This window comes from Rattus norvegicus, chromosome 7 (genome assembly GCF_021556685.1).
Source record: "Rattus norvegicus strain SHRSP/BbbUtx chromosome 7, alternate assembly SHRSP_T2T, whole genome shotgun sequence".
Taxonomy (NCBI): Eukaryota; Metazoa; Chordata; class Mammalia; order Rodentia; family Muridae; genus Rattus; species Rattus norvegicus.
Window position 1 is genome coordinate 94,466,757 of NC_141540.1, and position 19,730 is coordinate 94,486,486.

The 19,730-nt window shown below is 41.1% G+C and overlaps 1 protein-coding gene across 4 annotated transcripts in view; it reads right to left on the reverse strand.

Moving 5' to 3' along the window:
* Window positions 1-5,531: 5,531 nt before the first annotated feature.
* The window catches only part of Samd12 (sterile alpha motif domain containing 12), a 497,054-nt gene continuing 482,855 nt past the window's right edge, over window positions 5,532-19,730 (reverse strand). For 2 of the 4 annotated variants that reach the window (XM_087558010.1, XM_087558008.1), the window contains one exon: window positions 5,532-14,030. In XM_087558010.1, the coding sequence (XP_087414136.1) occupies window positions 14,008-14,030 (23 nt within the window). In that variant the 3' untranslated portion in view covers window positions 5,532-14,007. The remainder of the gene's footprint in view (window positions 14,031-19,730) is intronic. The other 2 variants (NM_001438538.1, NM_001438537.1) reach the window with 1 other exon arrangement.

Consider the following 19,730-nt stretch of genomic DNA (forward strand, 5'->3'; position numbering starts at 1 on the left):
TGACAGTTTGACCACTTTTATCTGTCCCTGAGACAGGGTAGACCAGGAGGTGACAGCTCAAGGAACTGAGCATGAGGCGGTGCTCTGTGACTACTCATTCACGCAAATTGGCAAATTGTTTCTCTTCCACTCCCCCACAGGTATTCTGCTCCCAGGCCTGTCTTTTGCACCTCTTTCCTGAGGAACTCACCATCACTTTACTGTGATAACACTTCTGTTTAGTCATCGAATGGCTTAGGACAGCATTTCCCAAAATGCCTTTTCTACAGGTTAATTGTTAATGTCTGGTGGAAAATAGCTGATGCCTGAATGCATTTTGAAAATGCCGCATTGAACAAACGTATTCGATAATTTCCTGCAAGACTTCTCAGAGCCTTTATTATGCTAATGGGCAGTGTCTAGGACAACATAAAGAACCTAGACTATGTTTTCAGACTGACTTGACCATGGACAGCCTTGTACAAACTTCTCTCCAATTCTGGTATCTTATAACAAACGAGGCTAAAATGATTATCTGACCAGAGGCATTTGCTGTTTAGTGAAAGATACTTAAGGAAGTATATCTTTGCTCTTTCAACTTTTTCTTCATCTTCTTAGGCTATAAGATTGTGGATTTTGTTTGTTTACTTTTGTTTGCAAAAGCAAGGGTTCTGTTTTTCATGATTTCATGTTTGCATACAAAGTACTCTGATGATCTTCAGCCTGTCATCATCTTTTTTCAACCCCCTCCCACTCCTGTTAATACTCCGCTTTCCACTTGGTCTGCTAGAACCCTCCTACTTTCTTGGCAATTTATTGGTTTGTTTGTTTCTTGGTGTTTTGCATCTGTGGGCCTTGTGCAGGTGGACACAGTTGTTGTTTGGGTGTCTGTACAGGTCTTGTGGAGATGGATACAGTTGATGGTTTTGGTGTCTGTACAGTTTTTGTGGAGGTGGACCCAGTTGTTGGTTTGGGTGTCTGTACAGTTCGTGTGCAGGTGGACACAGCTGCCATATGTCCGTGATGCCAATGGCCATGTCATATCCAGAAGGCAGCATCTTATAAGTTTTATAGTATTTTTCCCTGTTATCTGGCTTTCATAGTAGAAGCCCCCCACCTTCTGGGATGTCCCCAGGGCTTCAGAGTAGGTGACATAGATGTCTCACTTAGGGTTGAACGCCGAGCAGCCCTTCTCTCTTAGTGATTTGATCAGTTATGAATCTCTATGTTGACTATCGCCCACTACCAAAGGAGCTGACTAAGGCTGAGAGAGCTACACAGTATATGGCTAAAAGCATAACTACTGAGAAGGCAGTCTAATTACATGTCTATTTAACAACTGTCAGTAGCAGACTTCTGTGTGTGACTTGTAAGCTCCCTAGGCATAGATTTTTGACCAATTTTACTGTACCACTTATGTATTTCCTCTAGTGGAGTAGGCTTCAGGGAATGTGGGATCTTTAGACTAGTGTCAGCTACATTTGAATCAGAAAACACCTTCCCCATTTCCATGTTTAGTTCTGGCTGATAGTGTAATGTTCGACTACGTTCATTAAATGAATATACATTAACAGCTTGCAAATCTCGTTAGGCTTACTTTCGATGGGTGGAATCTGAGCTACTAGTGGCAACCACACCAATCTATCCACTTTGTGGCTATTGATTCTAAAGTCCTGGGAAAAGAATCTTTAAGAAAAACTGATAAAAATATTAAGAGAAATGTATTGTGATAGGCTTTCCCTTCCATGAATCACTGAATAAAATTCAATGTTTACAAACTTTGTATAATTTGTGGAGGGGAAATCTGGACAACAAAAAAGACCAGAGAAGCGAAAAATGGAGAAGTTATGTAGAAAAGAACTGAGATTTTGAAGGACTCTCCTAAAAGGAAACGTGGAAATAAGAGAAGCAGCTGTCTGTGAGTGAATGACAAATGAGGTATTTTCTGTGTAACCCATAACCAAAGCCACACCCACCCAGACACCCTGATGTTTTGAAGGCGAACTTAAACTTACGATGCTTTCTTCTGTTCCAAACATCAGTTATGTTCATGCGCCCTAGATTTCGCCCCTGTGTGCTTTCAAAGTCTGAAGGGCCAAGGATAATCTGGCAATGTTTTCCTATGAACTCCCCCCCCCCCAATGGATATCCCTACAGAGACCGGGTTTATGGGGATGTAACACTATTTGAGTTACCAAGAAAAGTGAAAAAGACGAGAGAAAAACAGATTCTTGGCAAGGTTGTATGCTAGTCTCCTGAGAATGAGACTATCTTTCCTTGGGAAACAACAGCATACAGTTTTCATTATCTATTCCTACCTTGTAGTGTCACAATCTATTAAAAAAAAAAAGGAGAGAGAGAAGCACGTGGTAGCCTTTATTCAAGCTTCTATAAGCTTATTTTTTCAATATTTATGCACTATTCACAAAAGGTAATGGAAAGTTATTTGACAATGTGCAAACATCTCTATACATTGAAAAAAACAGATATTTGAGAAACAGAAATTGTAACAATTCTGATGCCTTCAGAATCATAAAAAACCTCCTTAACCAGGGACAGTTTTTGGTAAGATGAATAAACAGGAACCTAGATTGCACTTTTGATTTCTTTAGAAAAAGGTAGCTAGAAAGCAGCATCAAGGAGCCAGAAATGTGGGAATTCCCTGAAGAAAGGGAAGACTGGAAATAGAAAGACACAGCTGTCTTTGGGTAGACTTTTACTAGGTCTCACAAAAGGATCTTATAGGATTCTGAATAATCGTACGTCAATAAATTGTTTTGATGATCCCAACTGCACGTCTCACAGACATTCCTATTCTTGATCCACATATAGCTGCCATGTTTATCCAGAGAAGCAGGATGCGCCAAGCTTAGAGATGACCAGAAGGCTTCCAATTGCATCTGTAAAGAGGCATCAATAGGAATTTGTCCATTTTAGGTCTTGGGAGAATGTGGTACCTAGCCCTTTCTTCTTCCTTTGATAACACACTTGATTTGTTCTTTATTATAATGAGAAGATTTTCTTAAGATTAGAAGGCTTTCAAGATCCAATTAAAGATAAAGAAAGTGATCTGGGAAGAATGTAACCTAAAGTTTAAAGGTTTAGCTCTGCTGACATTTTTTTCTGGTTTGTATTAGTAAATATTTGTACACATTAGGGTTTAACTATGACAAACCTATGCATACGTAAAAGGTATTTTGATCATAAATTCCATTATTCTCATTTGACTCCCTACCACACCCAGTAATCTGTATCCCCATTTCAGGTAGTCCTCCATCCACTTTCTAGTTTTTGTGAGTGTATGTTGCCTAATGGGTTTCATTAGGGTCTATTTTAGGAGCATGAGTGAAGGGATTTTGACAGGAGCAGGAGCACCGTACCATTGGCTGCACCACTGAAGAAAATGTCTTTCTCTGTCAACAACTGTAAACTCATTATAAATCTTCATAAAGGGTTGGGACCTCATGAACCCTTCTTTGATCCTTGGCAGCTTGTTGACAGACCCTATCTAATCTAGGTCTTGTATAAAGGATCCCAGGGGTTGAGAGTTCAAGAGTGCAATGGGCACGCGCCATGCCTGGAATGTAGCATTCCACAATACTGCACACTACCCTCTACCTCTTACATTCTTCTCACCCCTCTGCATTGTTCTCTGAACTTTGGAGTGAATGCTACACATACTCCATTTACAGCTGAGCACTCAACAATTCTTCCCAGTGCTATGGCTAGTTATGCCATTGCAGTTACTGCTGCTCACTGCAAAAAAGAAGTCATTCTGACTAAATTTGACAGTAGCATTAGTATATAGGGACAGACGTTGTTCTTTAGAAAGCAACTTGATGGATGTATCATGTCTGTTTAGCAAAACAACAGATGAAGCTTCCTCATCAGGACCCATGACATCTCCAGTCATAGAATTTTAGCCAGGGTTGCAGGTTTACAGTGCCAGATATAGAGTGGTTCTAAAATCCAAACCAGGAAGTGGTTGACTATTCCCATAATGCATTTGCCACCACTGCACTAATGAGAACACTTTACTTGACTGATCTCCCACAGAATTTCCCCAGCATCAAAGAAAAGCGTAGCAGCCAGGGTCCATAGCAAACATCCAGCATTTCTTAAGCTGCTATGGTATACCAAGAGATGGGGCTAAAAGTATAAATTAATGTTCCACCTTAAAAAGACAGAACGATAGATAAAATGGGAGAGAGAGAAACAGAGAGGTGGGGGAGGAAGGGAGGAGGGAGGAGGAAGAGAGGTATTGGAAGGGACATCAGAGAAATGTATCCAGACGAACAAAGAGCAATTTAAGGGAAGGAAAGGAAGAAACACGAGGAGTCAAGAAGAGAAGGAATAAGGTCAGGAGTGGTCTCAGAAACGACATGATGAGAACATTTGTTTTGGGATTATGGTTTTGATATCTTCTAAAGAGACTACCGAGCAACAAGACTGACACATTACCTGTTTTCAAATACAGGAGTACAGAGAAACAGAGAAAAATGTGTGTATGGACTTAGAAAGTATTCAGAGTTCTGAGGATTTCTACCTCCACTCTTGAGTTTTTGTGGTCCTTTGCTTTGGGAAATAAAAGCAAAAGCAAACAATGTTTGCACAGCAAACATGCAAATTCAAGGTGGCTTCTTGTGATGCAAGATTTGTGAGAGCTTTTTTTTTCCCCTGGAGAAGATGCTTTTCTTCACCTCTTGGTGAAGCAATCCATAGTCAGTCAAAACCTGGTTCCTTTATGTGTTCATTAAAATGTGCTATTGAAGCAAGCAGGTTAAAGTACTAATCTAGAGCAGGAAAAACCATCTCTTGCCTATATTTGGTGCTTCTTACTATTTTGGAAATTATTTATGTTCAAATGAAAATGTTTGTATCTTCAATATATATGAACGAAGAAGGAAGGAATCTAGTTGCTTGCTGAGTAACAGCGAGGCTTATGTGGAATGTATCTGACAGCACTAATTTTTGACTCCAGGCATTTGAGGGAGCTGTTACTAAAGGTCAGTATCTATTGATAAAAGACAGATTTCTTATACTTGGTCACCACCTGAAAGAAATGTAGACAGGAGGTGTTTGGAAATGCCATCATCCATGCTACCGTGAATATTTAAGATTCCTGGTCACAAAAGCAAATTGGTGAGCCCTTTTGCTTCTTTGGTCCCCTTCTCAGATATGTTATCATGTCTAAGGACAAAGGTTATTGTGACTTTAGCCCAGCTGTGCTCAATACTCAAGTGTTCAACAGAGAGAGCAATCAGATTGGTGGGATTCGGTATTGGGGGAATTCTGTGTGCTGGGAGCTGGAGGGAGGCTGCCAGTTCATCCCATATGCATTATTTCTCTAGGAAACACAGCATAATCGAGGACAATTTTCCACCATGAATTGCATCATTAGCTAACACAGGGAAAGTGAAACGCTGTTAACTTTTCTTTTTCTTCTGCCAAGCTGATGAGCTGAAGAAAATAGAAATGAAAAGTTTAATGCAATTTTTTTTGTGCCAAGAATATATGTTGAAAATCAGAATCAAAACACTTTTACACAGTAATAGAAATCCCACATTTTAATACATTGCCATGCATATAAGGAAGGAAATAATGCCGAATACAAAACAGTCAAATATACAAAATGATAAAGCTGATTTTCAAGCCTGACAGAGATCATGCTCAAGGATCTAAGTGGGCAGAAATCTGTACAGTTTTGTTCTAATCAATTTAAAAAGAATCATGCCCCTTCCCAGTCTTCTCAAAGAAAACCCCAAATAGAAAGAAATATTCTAAGAAAATATAAAGGAGACCCAAAGGGATTGGCAAGTTGGTAGCTGCTCAAGATACATAAGTCAGTGGCTCAAAATTGTGGTGCACAATAAGTCTGCTTAGAGAAGAAAGGTTTCTAAACATCGGATACCGTGGAGCCCGGGAACAATGGGGACATCCGACGGAAAAGGCACTCTTGCTTTTGCCACATAACGTTGTTGTGTCTTTTCTAAGTCTGGGCCTGGGACCCTTTCTGGAGTAAAAGAAATAAATAAATGAAGAAATAAAGACAGGAACAAGTGAACAAAAGAAAAGAAAAAGGAAAACAAAAGAAGAAAGAAAAGAAAAGCAGAACACTTGTGGGTAGTGGACAAGGGAATTCCTATTTAATGAACAAACGTTGGGAGACCAACCCAGTTAAGACTGTTGCTTTAACTATGTACTTAAGGAAGCTATAATGTCTACAATCTCCATAGACTACTATATTATAAAATGTGCTTTTTAGTCATGTTCATTAAAGAATGAACTTTTTTTTTAAGAACTCAAATTTCTTTGCTCAGAATTTGTTATTTTAGGTGTGTGCATGTGTATTTCTTATCATTTTTGTAGTACTGGAGACTGAACCTTGGTCATTACATGTGTTAGGCAAGCATTCCACCATGGAACGGCAACCTCAGTCTCCTCAGCCTCTCTGTCTAATTCATACCATATGATTTTTTTCTTCTTTCTTTCCTAGAACAAATACTAACATGCAATAGCTCTTGGTTAAAAAAAAAACCTACCATGCCTATGTAATTATTGATGCCCTCAGCATGCTAACTGCACATGTTCTGTGGCCTTGGTCAATCTGAAGGTTGGTAGTCTTTGCCTGTATCTGTCTCTGAGTAGGCCATTGTTCTCTGAACCTTGGAGAGGGGGAAGGGAGATAAGTGGATGCTGTCAATAAACGCTCTTCAAACTACTTGCCACATCTCAGAAAAAACTGTGTGTGCGAGCACATGAGCATCCAACTATTCATGTGTATGTGTGTTCATGAACATGCACACAGACATACACGTATCGTACATGTATAAAATACCATGTTTCAGGTTCTCGTCATTCTTTCTTTTTCTCTTTTAATGCCAGAGTGGAGGGTTGATACTAAGAGTTTTGAAGGTAAAGCCAAAAACGAGGAACAGTATCATTAACAAGACCCATAACCCGGTTTGTCATGACTTATACGCAGATATGTGATATGAAACAACTTTCCCTACTAGCCCCTTCTAGTCGTCAAACAACCCTGTTTCTGCTGAAGGACAGAAAGCATCCCAGACCTCCTGGGCAATTGCTATTAGTCTACCATTCTTGAATTCAGAACAGTTTCTTCCTCTTTCTCAGCGAAGTGCCAATCTCTACAAAGTCCCAAGAATAACTTAAGTATATAAACCACAACAGATCGATACTTTCTTTTCTCAGATGCTTTTTACTGCTAATCTGTAATTTTGTTACAATATTGATCTTTTCTAAAATTTCTTGTAAAGCTATTTAACTTAGCGCCTAATAATATTAAATAGCCGGATTAACTAGAACTACAGTATCGTGATGCAGTGGTGCAAGAGTGTCAGTAGAATTACTCTCCAAACATTTAAGCTGCCTTGGATTTTCAGCAGACTGGTTTCTTCTGCTCTAGTCACCACTGCGGTGCACAATGTAAATGAAAGGGGCTCAGCCGTATTCAGTTGTCTGCCATGTGAATTTCTTTTCCTAGCTCAACACCAGCCTCCTCTGGCATGGCCTTCTTAGGACAATGCTCTCTGGCTACTAGAGGAAAGAACCCCACCACTGCCTAGTGCCAGGGCAAGCAAGCAGAAGTCCTCCCCCCACCCCCACCCCCCATGGGGAAACACCCTTATAGAAGCTAAGGCTTCGGTTGCTAGTTATCTGAGGTAGGAGTGGGAGATAGATGAAAGAGATGGTTTGGGGATGTGACTCATGGGTAGAACACTTGGCTAGCAGGCCAGAGTCCAGGATTTAATCCCCAGCACTGTTTCAAAAATAATCAACCAAGCAAACAAAGTAAGAAAAAACTCTAGAAATTTGAACACAAATAGCCACCAGCAACTAACATGACCATCAAGGTTTCCATCAGTAACCAGGGGTTTTTTTAACTGACTTTTTTTTTCTTTTGAGACAGGATATCTTGTAATACAGATTAGCCTCAAAACTGCTATGCAGTCCTGGATGACCTTGAACTCTTGATTCTCCCTTGCCTCTCCCTCTCAAGTGCTGGCATTCGAGGCATGCACTACTCTACCTGGTTTATGTGGTGCTGGGGAGCCAACTTAGAGGTTTGTGCATGCTATGAAAACACTAGCAAATTAATTACATTCCTAGCTCCAACAGAGACCTTTTGTCAAAAAGGTAGACCTGGCACATGCCTCAGCTCTGCAGCTGATATATGAGGAAACACGGGTTTATCTTGAAGTAAAATGGTTGGGATTCAGACATGAAATTGCCCAAAGCTTCCTAAGTCTCTGTTCTGTTTCCAATGTAGTTGGATTGGTATATATGTATATTTAATTCAACAATCTTCAAGACAAGGACTATGACAACACTCAAATTCTAGACCCTATTTTTGTATTTGTGCTTGAACATGGAGTCTATCTAGTGTGCTTAAAATGTCCCTTCATGATCTCTGTATGTTTTAGAAGCTGGGGTCACTTTGGAGGAGAGGGCAGCAGAACATTCTCAGTGTGTGAGTGGGATGGAATCAACCTCTGAGGTGTTGAGTTTTTGAATGGGAGGCAAAATCAGTTTCTCCTTCTTAAGTGAAATAATGATCTATTATAATAAGAATTTTTGTTTCAGCACAAAGTATTTTACTATATTTTCATAGAACTTGAGAAGGATGGTAGTGATTCAATCCAACTCCACTAAACAGATTTGTGTTTTCTTTCAAACAAAGCAAAACTGGAGTTCTACATTTGATAATTATGCCTATGCTAATATTAAAAAGCTGTGATTTAATTATTTACTTTCTTTGATCCAAATGATTGAATCCTAAAAGATGGTGAACAAGATGGCATTAATACCTCCAAGTTGGGTGACACCTCTCTCTCTCTCTCTCTCTCTCTCTCTCTCTCTCTCTCTCTCTCTCTCTCTCTCAGCTTTTTGAGACAGGGTTTCTCATGGTCTGGTTGTCTTGGACCTTGTTCTATACATTAGGCTGACCTCAGAGATCCACCTGCCTCTGCCTCCTGAGTGCTGGGATTAAAACATGTGTATGGGGTTGGGGATTTAGCTCAGTGGTAGAGCGCTTGCCTAGCAAGTGCAAGGCCCTGGGTTCGGTCCCCAGCTCCGAAAAAAAAGAAAAAAGAAAAATATGTGTCACCACTGCCCACTCAATAGATTTCTGAGCATTTGACAAGAGCTGAAATGCAAACACTAGACAGTTTAGACAGAAAGGTCCACGTCGAAGAGCCTTTCTAAGGTTACTAGAAAGTTCTGAAGTTTGGAAAACAACAATAAAATAATCCATTGACCCAAATCTCCAAAATGTTAGCTCCAAAGTTTGAAAACATTTATATGATCAAAAGGAATATCAATAGATCACAACATTTGGTGTCACTGTACAGTTGAACTATGATTTGGTATGAGTTCTGTTATCAGTGACTTTTAAATGGTTGTCAGTGCAGATTTTTAGTGTCCTTTAATGCTTGAAATAATGAGGAGCGGGTTTTGATGGGAGGATTCTTGGGTGCTTAAGGTTTCCCAAGTCACCATAACTGGTCACTGAATAGCTATCTTTATAAAACCCTGTACAACCTTGTCGAAGTCAGTTCTTGGTCATTTGATGTGAAGCAGGGACCAGCTCTGGTCTGTGCCTGATGTTCTTTTTTTCCTTTTTCCTTTTGTCACCTAGATTTCATGCTACGCACTTTAGAGTTTGGAAATAGTGTGTCCCTTCCCACTTCCTCACCCAGGACTTTGCCTCTGAAACTACAGAGATGGACAGAGGTGTCTGCATTGGTACTCACCCTTTAGCCACCGTCACAGAGGAGTCCCACCTGGTCATTGTTTCCCTCAGTGGAAGCTTTCAGGAGCTTACTCTGTATTCCAGCTAACAGTCATCACTGGAGGAAATAACAGAATCAGCCTTCTTTTATCTTGAAGCTACTAGGAATTCTGTCTAGCGATAAACCCGAGTTCACAGGACCATTCTCTGGCTCCAGGATTAGACCCAGATCTAAGGAGGCTGAGGCTGAGGCTTGCTTGTCTTTGAAATAAAGTCCTCAGCTATGCTCTAGTAGATATATCTTCTGGCCTGTCCTCCTCTGATTCCACTGACATTGTTTTAATGATCAGCATGGACCAGTGACTTTCTGAAGATGAAAATGGGGGCCCACTACTGCTTGGCTTGCATCAAGGTCAACCTTAAGACTGAATTAATAGTCAGGGCAGGGGCGGCGGTGAGGACTATGTGCTTCTAGTTGAGTTCTTTATAGAATGCTACAGCATTATGTGAGGAGGAGATGAGAAGAAAAAAAAATCACACACATAAAATAAAGCAAAAAGTCGGGTGGAGGGGGCCGTGGGAGAGTTGATGAATAGAATCAGCCTTTAAAGAATAAAGGAATTTTTGTCACTTTCAAAGATTAGAATTTTAAGTCTATGGCAGCTTTAAGTCTAGTTGTCAAGTAGCAAAATTATTCTAAAGAACATGGAAGAAAACATCGCAAAGGATAAAACTGCTAATGTGTGGGGACGAGATTTTGATTAAAAAAAGTGTTAGGGGTGTCTTGAAAACTTTGCTTCCTTGAGACTTTCATTGTTGGTTGCTATCTGAAACTAATTATGTGACATTTGCAGACAAAGAAAGCCTTTAGGGTGTGTGGATCTGGTAGAGGTTCTTATCTTACTTTACATTCACAGGCATCCTTGATCTCCCCTCTCCCCTCTTGAATGTTAAAAAATGGCACGTTTTTTCCCCAGTACTGAGGACTGATGCCTGTTTGGGCAGCTGCAGAGTGACTCTGGAGAGAACCTGGCATGTTTACCAGTGTTGTGGAGATAGAAATCAAAGTGGTGGGTATACATGTCATGGAGCTATGGCGGGGATTTGAAGGTAAGACACGTCCCTTAAAGAAGGTTGATAGGGTCCCTGTTGCTCCTAAGGCAAGTCCCAAGCTACTGGCGTGATGTGCTCTGCATATTTAAATTCGGTTCTGGATCTGAAACTAGCTAATCTCCTCAGCACCCTGGAGAGCCTGGTAATTGTTCATTTCAGTTCATACCCAAGAGAGCCTTTCCTGTATAAGTCTAAGTATCAGCCTTTTCATAAAAGGGGTAGCACAGTTTTAAGTAAAAGGAAAAATTAAGCCTCAATGATTTACGGTCTTTAGATATCAAAGAATTTACCCCTTAGCTCCCTATATCTCTGTCTTAGGAAACAAAAATCATCATAGACACATCTGGATTTCTGGAAGATAAAATTTCAATCCCCATCCCAACATACACAGCACAGCAAGAAGGAATGACGGGGTAATTTCACAAAGCATCTCCATACAAGGAAGCCGAAGGCTGTGAATAAAAGAACTTCTCCATTTTCCTGGTTTTGCTAGTGCTTGCAAAGGTTTTGTACCACCGTGCTTTCTAACCTATAATAATTTCAAACAGAGGTTGACAGTTTGGAAAGCAGTATGACCTAATATTCAAATATGTAGGTTGTGCCAAGCATTAAGGCATATTTAGAGACACCATTGTCGACTGGGCTCTTTAAGGACCTTCATTTTGCCTTTTCCCATTTTCATCTTTACCCATTATCTTTCAATGGTATTACAGTACTCCTCTGACTTAGAAAAAAAAGGAGGCAACTCTTTTTAATTGTTCAGATTATTTTTGCAAAAGCCAAAATAGCAATAGCCCGTGATCATTTAGTGGACATCTGCACTATAATGTGCATCCAGTTTTCCAAGGGTGCTAGCAGGAGTCTCAGAATATCACTGACTATACCAGTTAATTCCCATGTACAGTATCTCAGCACCCAGCAGGGTTTACAGGATTCATTAGAACCAATTCCGGGTCTTTAGGAGTAGTTATGGAATTGGCATTTCAGAGAATCCAGCATAGTGATAAACAGTAGTGTCTATAGAAGGATTGGAAGTATAGAGACGGGGGTGGGCATCAAGGAAAACAACGAAGAGCTTCTGAGAGAAGCTCTGATCGACTTAGCTGGCCACTTAGCAAGATTCCATATGTGCCATTTAGCTGCCCACTCATTCAGGCAAGAGCTCTACCTGCTGTCTGCCATGAACATTTTCCTAAGTTTCTGTGGCAAGGGGAAGGGGATGAGTGTGGGTGTCTCAATTCAGTTTACACTGTGGGAAAAAAGGGGACTGCTTGAGAAAAAGAAAGTGATTTAATAGAAGCAGGAAGAATGTGCTTTATATACTACAGTAGAGCCAGTATAGTTCTTGGCACATGGTGTTGTCCCTCAACAGATGCCTGCTGAATGAAAAGAAGGAAAGGGGGGCACATAAGCCCTACGGTGGGAACTAAGGTGAATGGATGGGTCATAGGGATGGAATGTCAGCAGCCTGGGTTTGGATGATCAGTTCCAGCTTCTCAGAAAATTATGGCCGGTGGTGGCTTAGATGGTTCTGGTGGTGATCTGTTGGTAAAAAGTCCAGATCTCATGGGAACAATCATTTCTCTGACATCCCTATTAGGAACCCCTTCTCTAGCCCACATTCTGACAGGAGCCATGCTGTAGAGAGATACCCTGTGTACATCACCACTCAGCTCTTTCTACTTCTTGAGACCACAAGTGGGGACAAACAATGAATGCTTGAAGACAACATGACATGTCTTGGTTGCTTATGGGAAGGTTCCGGATTGTTACATCTATTCCTGTTGGTCATGGGTTAGGTTCATAATAAGTGCTCATAATATACTTTGCTGAGTTTTTGATTCAGCCAAGTTTCTATTTCCAGGGGAAAATGTTAATGTATCACAAGGGGGCAATCCATAGGAAAGAACACTTCCCTAGTGTTCAGGTAAGCCATCATCAAACAGACAGGTTTCCCAGGACTGTTCTTTGTTTTCAGAATCAAAAAAAGTTACATAGACATTCCAGGAGGTATTAAAAGGAAGAATAATTTCTATGCCGAGGAAGAAACCTTGTGTGGGCTAAATGTGTTACTTCTCTAGGCACACAGTGGAGGTCATTTGCGGCTTCTCTCCAGAACTGTGACTTAAATGTGACCTTGGGAAGATTTCCTAAGTGTGTAGGTGGAACCACTAAGGAAGATTGCATTCTGCTGCCCTTGGCAGCCATCCACAATGGTCTTTGATGTAAAGAGGGTCATCTTCTTTTTTACTTGGAAGATCTCCTTTATGGGACAAGGCTATGCATACATCAGCCAAAGAGAAGCATCCTGGAAGACTGTCCTTATGTCATATGTTAAGTTGTGCCTGGTATAAAGAACCAAGAGTCACCATGCTTGAGTCTACTTCCTTTTGTGCTCTAAGGAATCCAGGTATCTAGTTAAGTGTCACCAGGTGAAGTGTAACAGTATTGTGGCCATATTTACACTGATCTACCACAAACAACTGTGAGTATACTAGGAGGAGAGTTGGTTTTGGACAGTCTGAGCCAGAAATAAGACAAGATTTATAAAGAAAAGAGGAAACACTTGTTTTCTTACATGTATCAAATGTGCTATTTTACCTCAGTGTAGTGTTCTTATATAAAGTGCTTCAGTGTTGGACAGGACACCTTTGGACATTGCCACTAACATAATCTAGACATGTTTACATTCCTACCAGGGCACACTATTTCGAACCCTTCCACTGAGATTGCAGAACTCTTGTATTTGTTTTTCTAGAACATCATGCCATCTGCACACTTAATGAAAATAATCCAGTGGTTGCCATGCTAAAACAGAACTTGTAGTGAGGGGCACAGATGGAGCCCAAGGGGAACTTGAGTTATGCACAGTGATGAAAACCAGAAGCCAATTTCTGGCTAATGGTCTGCCAATGACCACTTGGAATGAGTTGGCACTGTATGTTATGCACCTCATTTGAAAATCCACAGCAAACTAAGGTTTTTTTTTTTCTGCTCGCAAAGTCCATAATCTTGACTGAATAGGCGTTTTCTCAGTCAGTCTGGTTAATCTGTCAGTGCTCCAAGGATCTCTTCTGGCAGGGCCATGAGTCAGTATTTCTCTGGGGAACAGGTCACACTCTTATCCACTGGCAGGACAGCGGCTTGCTGGGCTAACATGGTTATGGAGAACAATCCGTCGAGGCTGCAAGAAGGAAGGAATTAAAAAAGGGGGGACATGGTTACTTGCTTCCTTTATAATCTGACACATCGACTTGTAGCAATTACATTAAACAAACTCTAATACCCTTAGGTCAAAGAGAAACGGCTAGCCAAGATGGGGGTTACTCAACTCAGGACAGATTAGTGGTACTCATGAAAGATCCTTGTACTAGCTGGCAGAACACACTAGACACCCATTCAAGAACCAGACAATATTGCCTTGAATGGAGGGCAAAGCGGGCTCTCTGGATTTGGCATTCAGCTCCATGACAGGGGAGCGAAAACTGAGTCTCTATCTCATGTTCTAGAGCAGGGGCACTATGAGGCTGGAAATGGTGCAAGACACTGTGTGTGTGTGTGTGTGTGTGTGTGTGTGTGTGTGTGTGTGAGAGAGAGAGAGAGAGAGAGAGAGAGAGGGAGAGAGAGAGAGGGAGGGAGAGAGAGAGAGAGGGAGGGAGAGAGAGAGAGAGGGAGGGAGAGAGAGAGAGGGAGGGAGGGAGAGAGAGAGAGGGAGGGAGAGAGAGAAAGAGAGAGAGAGGGAGGGAGGGAGGGAGAGAGAGAGAGGGAGGGAGAGAGAGAAAGAGAGAGAGAGGGAGGGAGGGAGGGAGAGAGAGAGAGGGAGGGAGGGAGGGAGAGAGAGAGAGGGAGGGAGAGAGAGAGAAAGAGAGAGAGAGGGAGGGAGGGAGGGAGGGAGGGAGGGAGAGAGAGAGAGGGAGGGAGGGAGGTAGAGAGAGAGAGAGGGAGGGAGAGAGAGAAAGAGAGAGAGAGGGAGGGAGGGAGAGAGAGAGAGAGAGGGAGGGAGGGAGGGAGGGAGAGAGAGAGAGAGAGAGAGAGAGAGAGATCATGAGGGATATTTGAATAAAACCAAGAGGGAATATGAGGCGCTGGCACGTTTAAAATCTCCCGAATTTGCACGTTGAAAACTGAATGAGGTTTGGAGTTACAGAGAAAAATTTATTCAAATCTGACTAGAGATTGAACTATTTGAATGTTAGTCCTGCTTTGGACATTGAGAAATCTGGACTAGATATATTATCCTCATTTTAGCTTTCTAATTTTCTCATTAGTTTTATTGGGCTGCTGCTTACTGTGTGTTCTTAACACACAGGTCCTCAATACATCATTATTATGAGTCCAGATGAAGGCTTTTCTAAAAATTCAACATTAGTTTTATTTAATGTGTAAAATTATAGGACAACAGCGGGAGTTATTGATAAAAAAGAAGCATCCCTTGGCTTCTGAGTCCAGGTGGCTTTACAAACTATGAGAAGATAGACAATTTGTAAGCAAGTATTTGATTAAAACTTGTTATTTGTGAGAAAAATGCAAAACAAAAGGTCCTCTTGTAAGTATATTAAATATCACATAGTAACACAAACTTCTGATAAGGTTGTAATGTGAGCAGAATGTTAATATGTTGCTCGTGGCATTGCGAGCTAGAAAAATAACATCCATTTATTTAAAAACCATTAAAAATTTATATCCCCTGATCTAGTGATCTCATTCCTAGGAGGGTACCCCAAGGTAAAATATAAAAGACACAAGAAACTACAAGCAAAAACCTGTAACTTAGAGATTACTTATACTACAGAAAAAAATGAAAACACGTCTACTGTTGAAACTTGAGCGAAGTAAATTATAGTATGCTAATAAGATGGATGATTACATAGCATTAAAATAAGACTAATTATGATGAATATGTAGCAATAGGATAAAGTTATACATACTATAATACACAACATAATGTATGTATGTGTATATAACAAATGTATATGTATATAAAATACATGCATGTATTTATAATAAATGAACTATAAATGAAAATGGGAAAGTGCTACTAATGTTATTATTGAAATATTTTGAAAAACAGTAAGAAAAAATAAGCTCACTAAGTGCACACCCCCAAACAGTGATTCACTAATATGTTCTGGAAGTTCACCTTTATTTCCTAGACAAATAATACTTTCTACTTTCACACTCCATTGTCCGAGAGAGAGGGAGAGGGAAAAGAGACTAACTTGGGGGAAAATATCCAGGTCTATCTAAAAGGAAGCCATACAGTCCTGAAGCACAGTATAGATTTCAAGCAAAGTGACACAGCACAGCACAGTATTCTTGAGACTGTTGTTGTAGTCAGATCCAGAAGGTGTATGTCCTTGGAAAAAAGCCAACAGAATAAAATTTGAAAAGGAATAATGACAGTTAAAAATGAGGCCTGGCTGAGTTATTATACTTATTTCTTTGTGGGGAAATTGCAGTTACATGTATCATCTAAATAGCTGTGTTGTCTACATGGGTGTCAAGTGCCCAAGAGGTCATAGAGCGCAGATATGTCTAATTTGTATTCCTAGATTTAATCTTAGCGTATTATTCTTCAATGCTCTTTCAACTTCAGTGTCCAATACTGTTCTTAGGGAAAGAAGAAACCTGCCTATTTCACCGATGAGGACATCAAGACCCTTAGTGTTACTAACCTAGCAAGGGTCCAAGTTCTATTCAGAGACACGTGTGTCCTATTCTAGTGATGTAAAAGTGTAATGGGTTGAAAATATAAAATACAATTGCCCAGAGCAGTCACTGTCCCCCTCATAATCCCAGTGAGAGTCTGCATTTACCCACAAGTACAATCAGCATAATGAAAAATGGTGGTAGATGGGGTTAGAAACTTTGTGTAGAAATTAGGTTGCATCAGCAAGAATGGGGAGGTGTTCTTATAGAATATGAACATACAAGGCACTAGAGGCCACAGAAATATTAGAGCTTTCAGGACTGACAGGATGTTCTGATATGACTACCATGGGCATGATTCATGAGGAAAGAAATGGACAAAGGAGGAAGTACATTGTGGCATCATGTTGTCTTTTATGTCTTTCTACCACGTAAGTCAACCTTCATCGCTCGCTGATGCTTCTTGCAGGCAGCATTCTGTTTCTTAATGGTGTCACCATGTGCACTAGGTACATATCTGTAATCCTAGTGCTGCAGAGGCAGTCTGGTCTGTTGAGCTAATCCTAGGACACAAGGGCTGTTACACAGAACAACCTTGTCTTTGAAAACAAAGCAAAATGCAACAGAACAAAAACAAGCAAAATAACTTGAAGGGAGCTGGGTCAGTGGCTCAGTGGATAAAGTACTTGTCATTTAAGCATGAGGACCTGAGTTCAGACCCACAATGCCTACATAGCTGAGTTCTTTTTCAGGTATAGTGGTGCGTGTCTGTAATCCCAACACTCAGAAGGCAGAGGCAGGTGGGTCCCTATGAGTTTGAGGCCAGCCTGCTCCATAAAGTGAATTCCAGATCAGTCAGTGCTACACAGTGAGACTTTTTTTCAAAAACAAAAACAAATGAATGACTAACAGCTGGGTGTGTGGTGTACGTCTGTCATCTCAGTGCTGGGAGGTCGGAGGCAGGAGGATCCCTGGAGCTCACTGGACAGCCAGTCTAGCTAATCTATGAGATCCAGCTTCAGTGAGACCCTGACTCACAAATACAATGAAAACAAAACAAAACAAAACAACAGTGGAAAACATGCAACCCCAAACTCTGGCCTTCACACTCATGTGTCATAAACATGAGGTACATACTCCCATGTGTTCTCTACATGAATGGGGCTTAGGATTGTAGGTCAGTTGCTACAGTAACTTGCCTACTATTAATGAAGCCCTGAAGCCATGGGTTCAATCCCCAGCAATGCATAATCTCAGGGACAGGGGAGACAGGAAGATCAAAGGTCAAGGACATTCTTGATTATAGAGTAAATTTGAGGGCTGGTCCAGGCTACCTGAGACCTAGTCTCAAAAACAAAACAAACAAACAAACAAACAAAAACTGAAAAGAAAAAAGCTACATTTGGTCAAATCGAAAATGGCACTTTGTGTTTGGTACCTTGGGCTATGTTCTGTGGGAAGTAGGCATCTTCATATGGTACCTGCCTTGGGCTCCAGCCCCTTGTGCTCCGGCTCTCCCAGAGTCCTTATAAGCTCCCCATTTTCACCACAGAGATCCTGGCCAATGCTGTAACTTCTTTCTTTCAGATGCTTCCTTTTTATACCTCTGACACCATGAACACTAACTCCTCTGTCTGTCAGAACCTCCTCCTCCCGGAATCACATCTCTATAAACTTTTCCCTCTTTTCAGATACGGCCAAGAACTCCATCCTGTGTCATAGTATGGCTTCTTAAACTTCTATCGCCAAATCCCCTATCCCTTTATTTAATATAATTTTTACCCCTCCCTCCCTTTTAAACTCCGGGACTTGCATACGCCTAGCAAGCATTCTACTGATAAGCAATGCCTCAACCTCCTCCGTAGCCTTTTAAGGATGCTGCCATGGCTTCTTTGTATCTTATTTAAACACTATGTAGTATCAGATATATAGTAGGTGCCTAATATGTAGTTGTGAAATTTAGATGGAAATGATGGTGATGAAGACTCATTTGGGGGGCTGCTTAACCTAGCAATTAAGTTTGCACACTTGGACTCGATCACATTCAGTTCAGAGTATGGGATAAAATAGTGAAGCTCTAAAACCCAGCAATCAGAAGCATGGACCAGAACATGGGTTCTGGCTGATCTCTGCTCGCCTCCAAGGCTCATCACGTACCAGTGGTGTGATGTCAAAATGAGGAATTTTTTCAAAACTCAGTGGCTTCATCTTTATAGTAGGTAACATACTCTCCACCTCACTGGGCTGCCTCAGTGACAAAATGAGCTCACAGGAAAGGCATGTCTCACCGTGCTTAGCAAATGAGAGAGAACCAACGAGTGTCTACAGCTTTATTATTATCACAAGTTCCCAAAGTTCCATCGAAAATCAGAGACACAAAAATCTCCACGTCTAAGGGCTAGGAAAAGAAACAGAATGCCCATATGTCAGGCCTTTGCCCTCTATTGCTGCCTTCCAGGCCCCTGTACTCTGGTTCCACTCTCCTCTAGATTAGAGCAGATATTCAGACAGTTGCCTGATAAAGGGAGGTTCTGACACTTCAAAGGCAGGCAGTGACTTGCCTGGCAGGCAACAGGCAACTTGGCAGAAGGCTCAGGAACAGATTTTAGATTTAAGTGTTCAGGGTTACCTCCGTTCACCCCAACAACAGGGGATGACGGATTGGCATGTTCAGAGGAAACATACTATGTCTGGGAACTTCATCTCATGATGGTAAAGGAATAAATAAGACTTCTCCCTGGAAAAGTCTTCTGTTCAGAAAGAAAGGGACGTGTGTTTGTGAAAGAATGTGTTTTTCATGTAAGTTAAGCTTAAGGGCTTTGGGGTGGGCCTGAATTGCTTCTGGATATGTTTTTGTAATTTGTATCAGGTGTGAGTTAGTGCTACAGTTGCCCAAAATAACAGCCAATAAGCTGGTCTACGCTTTACTGAGCAGGCACTGTGGGCCAACTAAGACTTTATAGACAACCATTTGCTGGAACACCAGTGCCATTACAGAGGTCTCCATAATCACCTGATGAGAGAGGGGGGCAGGTACATGAGTTTGTCGCTGCTCTGCAGCTAGAATGCATAGGGCTGAGACCAGAAACCAGATCTGCTCTAATCACTGACTGTAAGAGGAAGTATATGTTAGGTAAAAAAAAATCTCTAACTCAAATAGGAATAGAGGAGAGAAACAAATAATTGTGTTGTGTAAAAGAGTTTTCATTAAACTCAAATCCTAGCTATGGGGTGC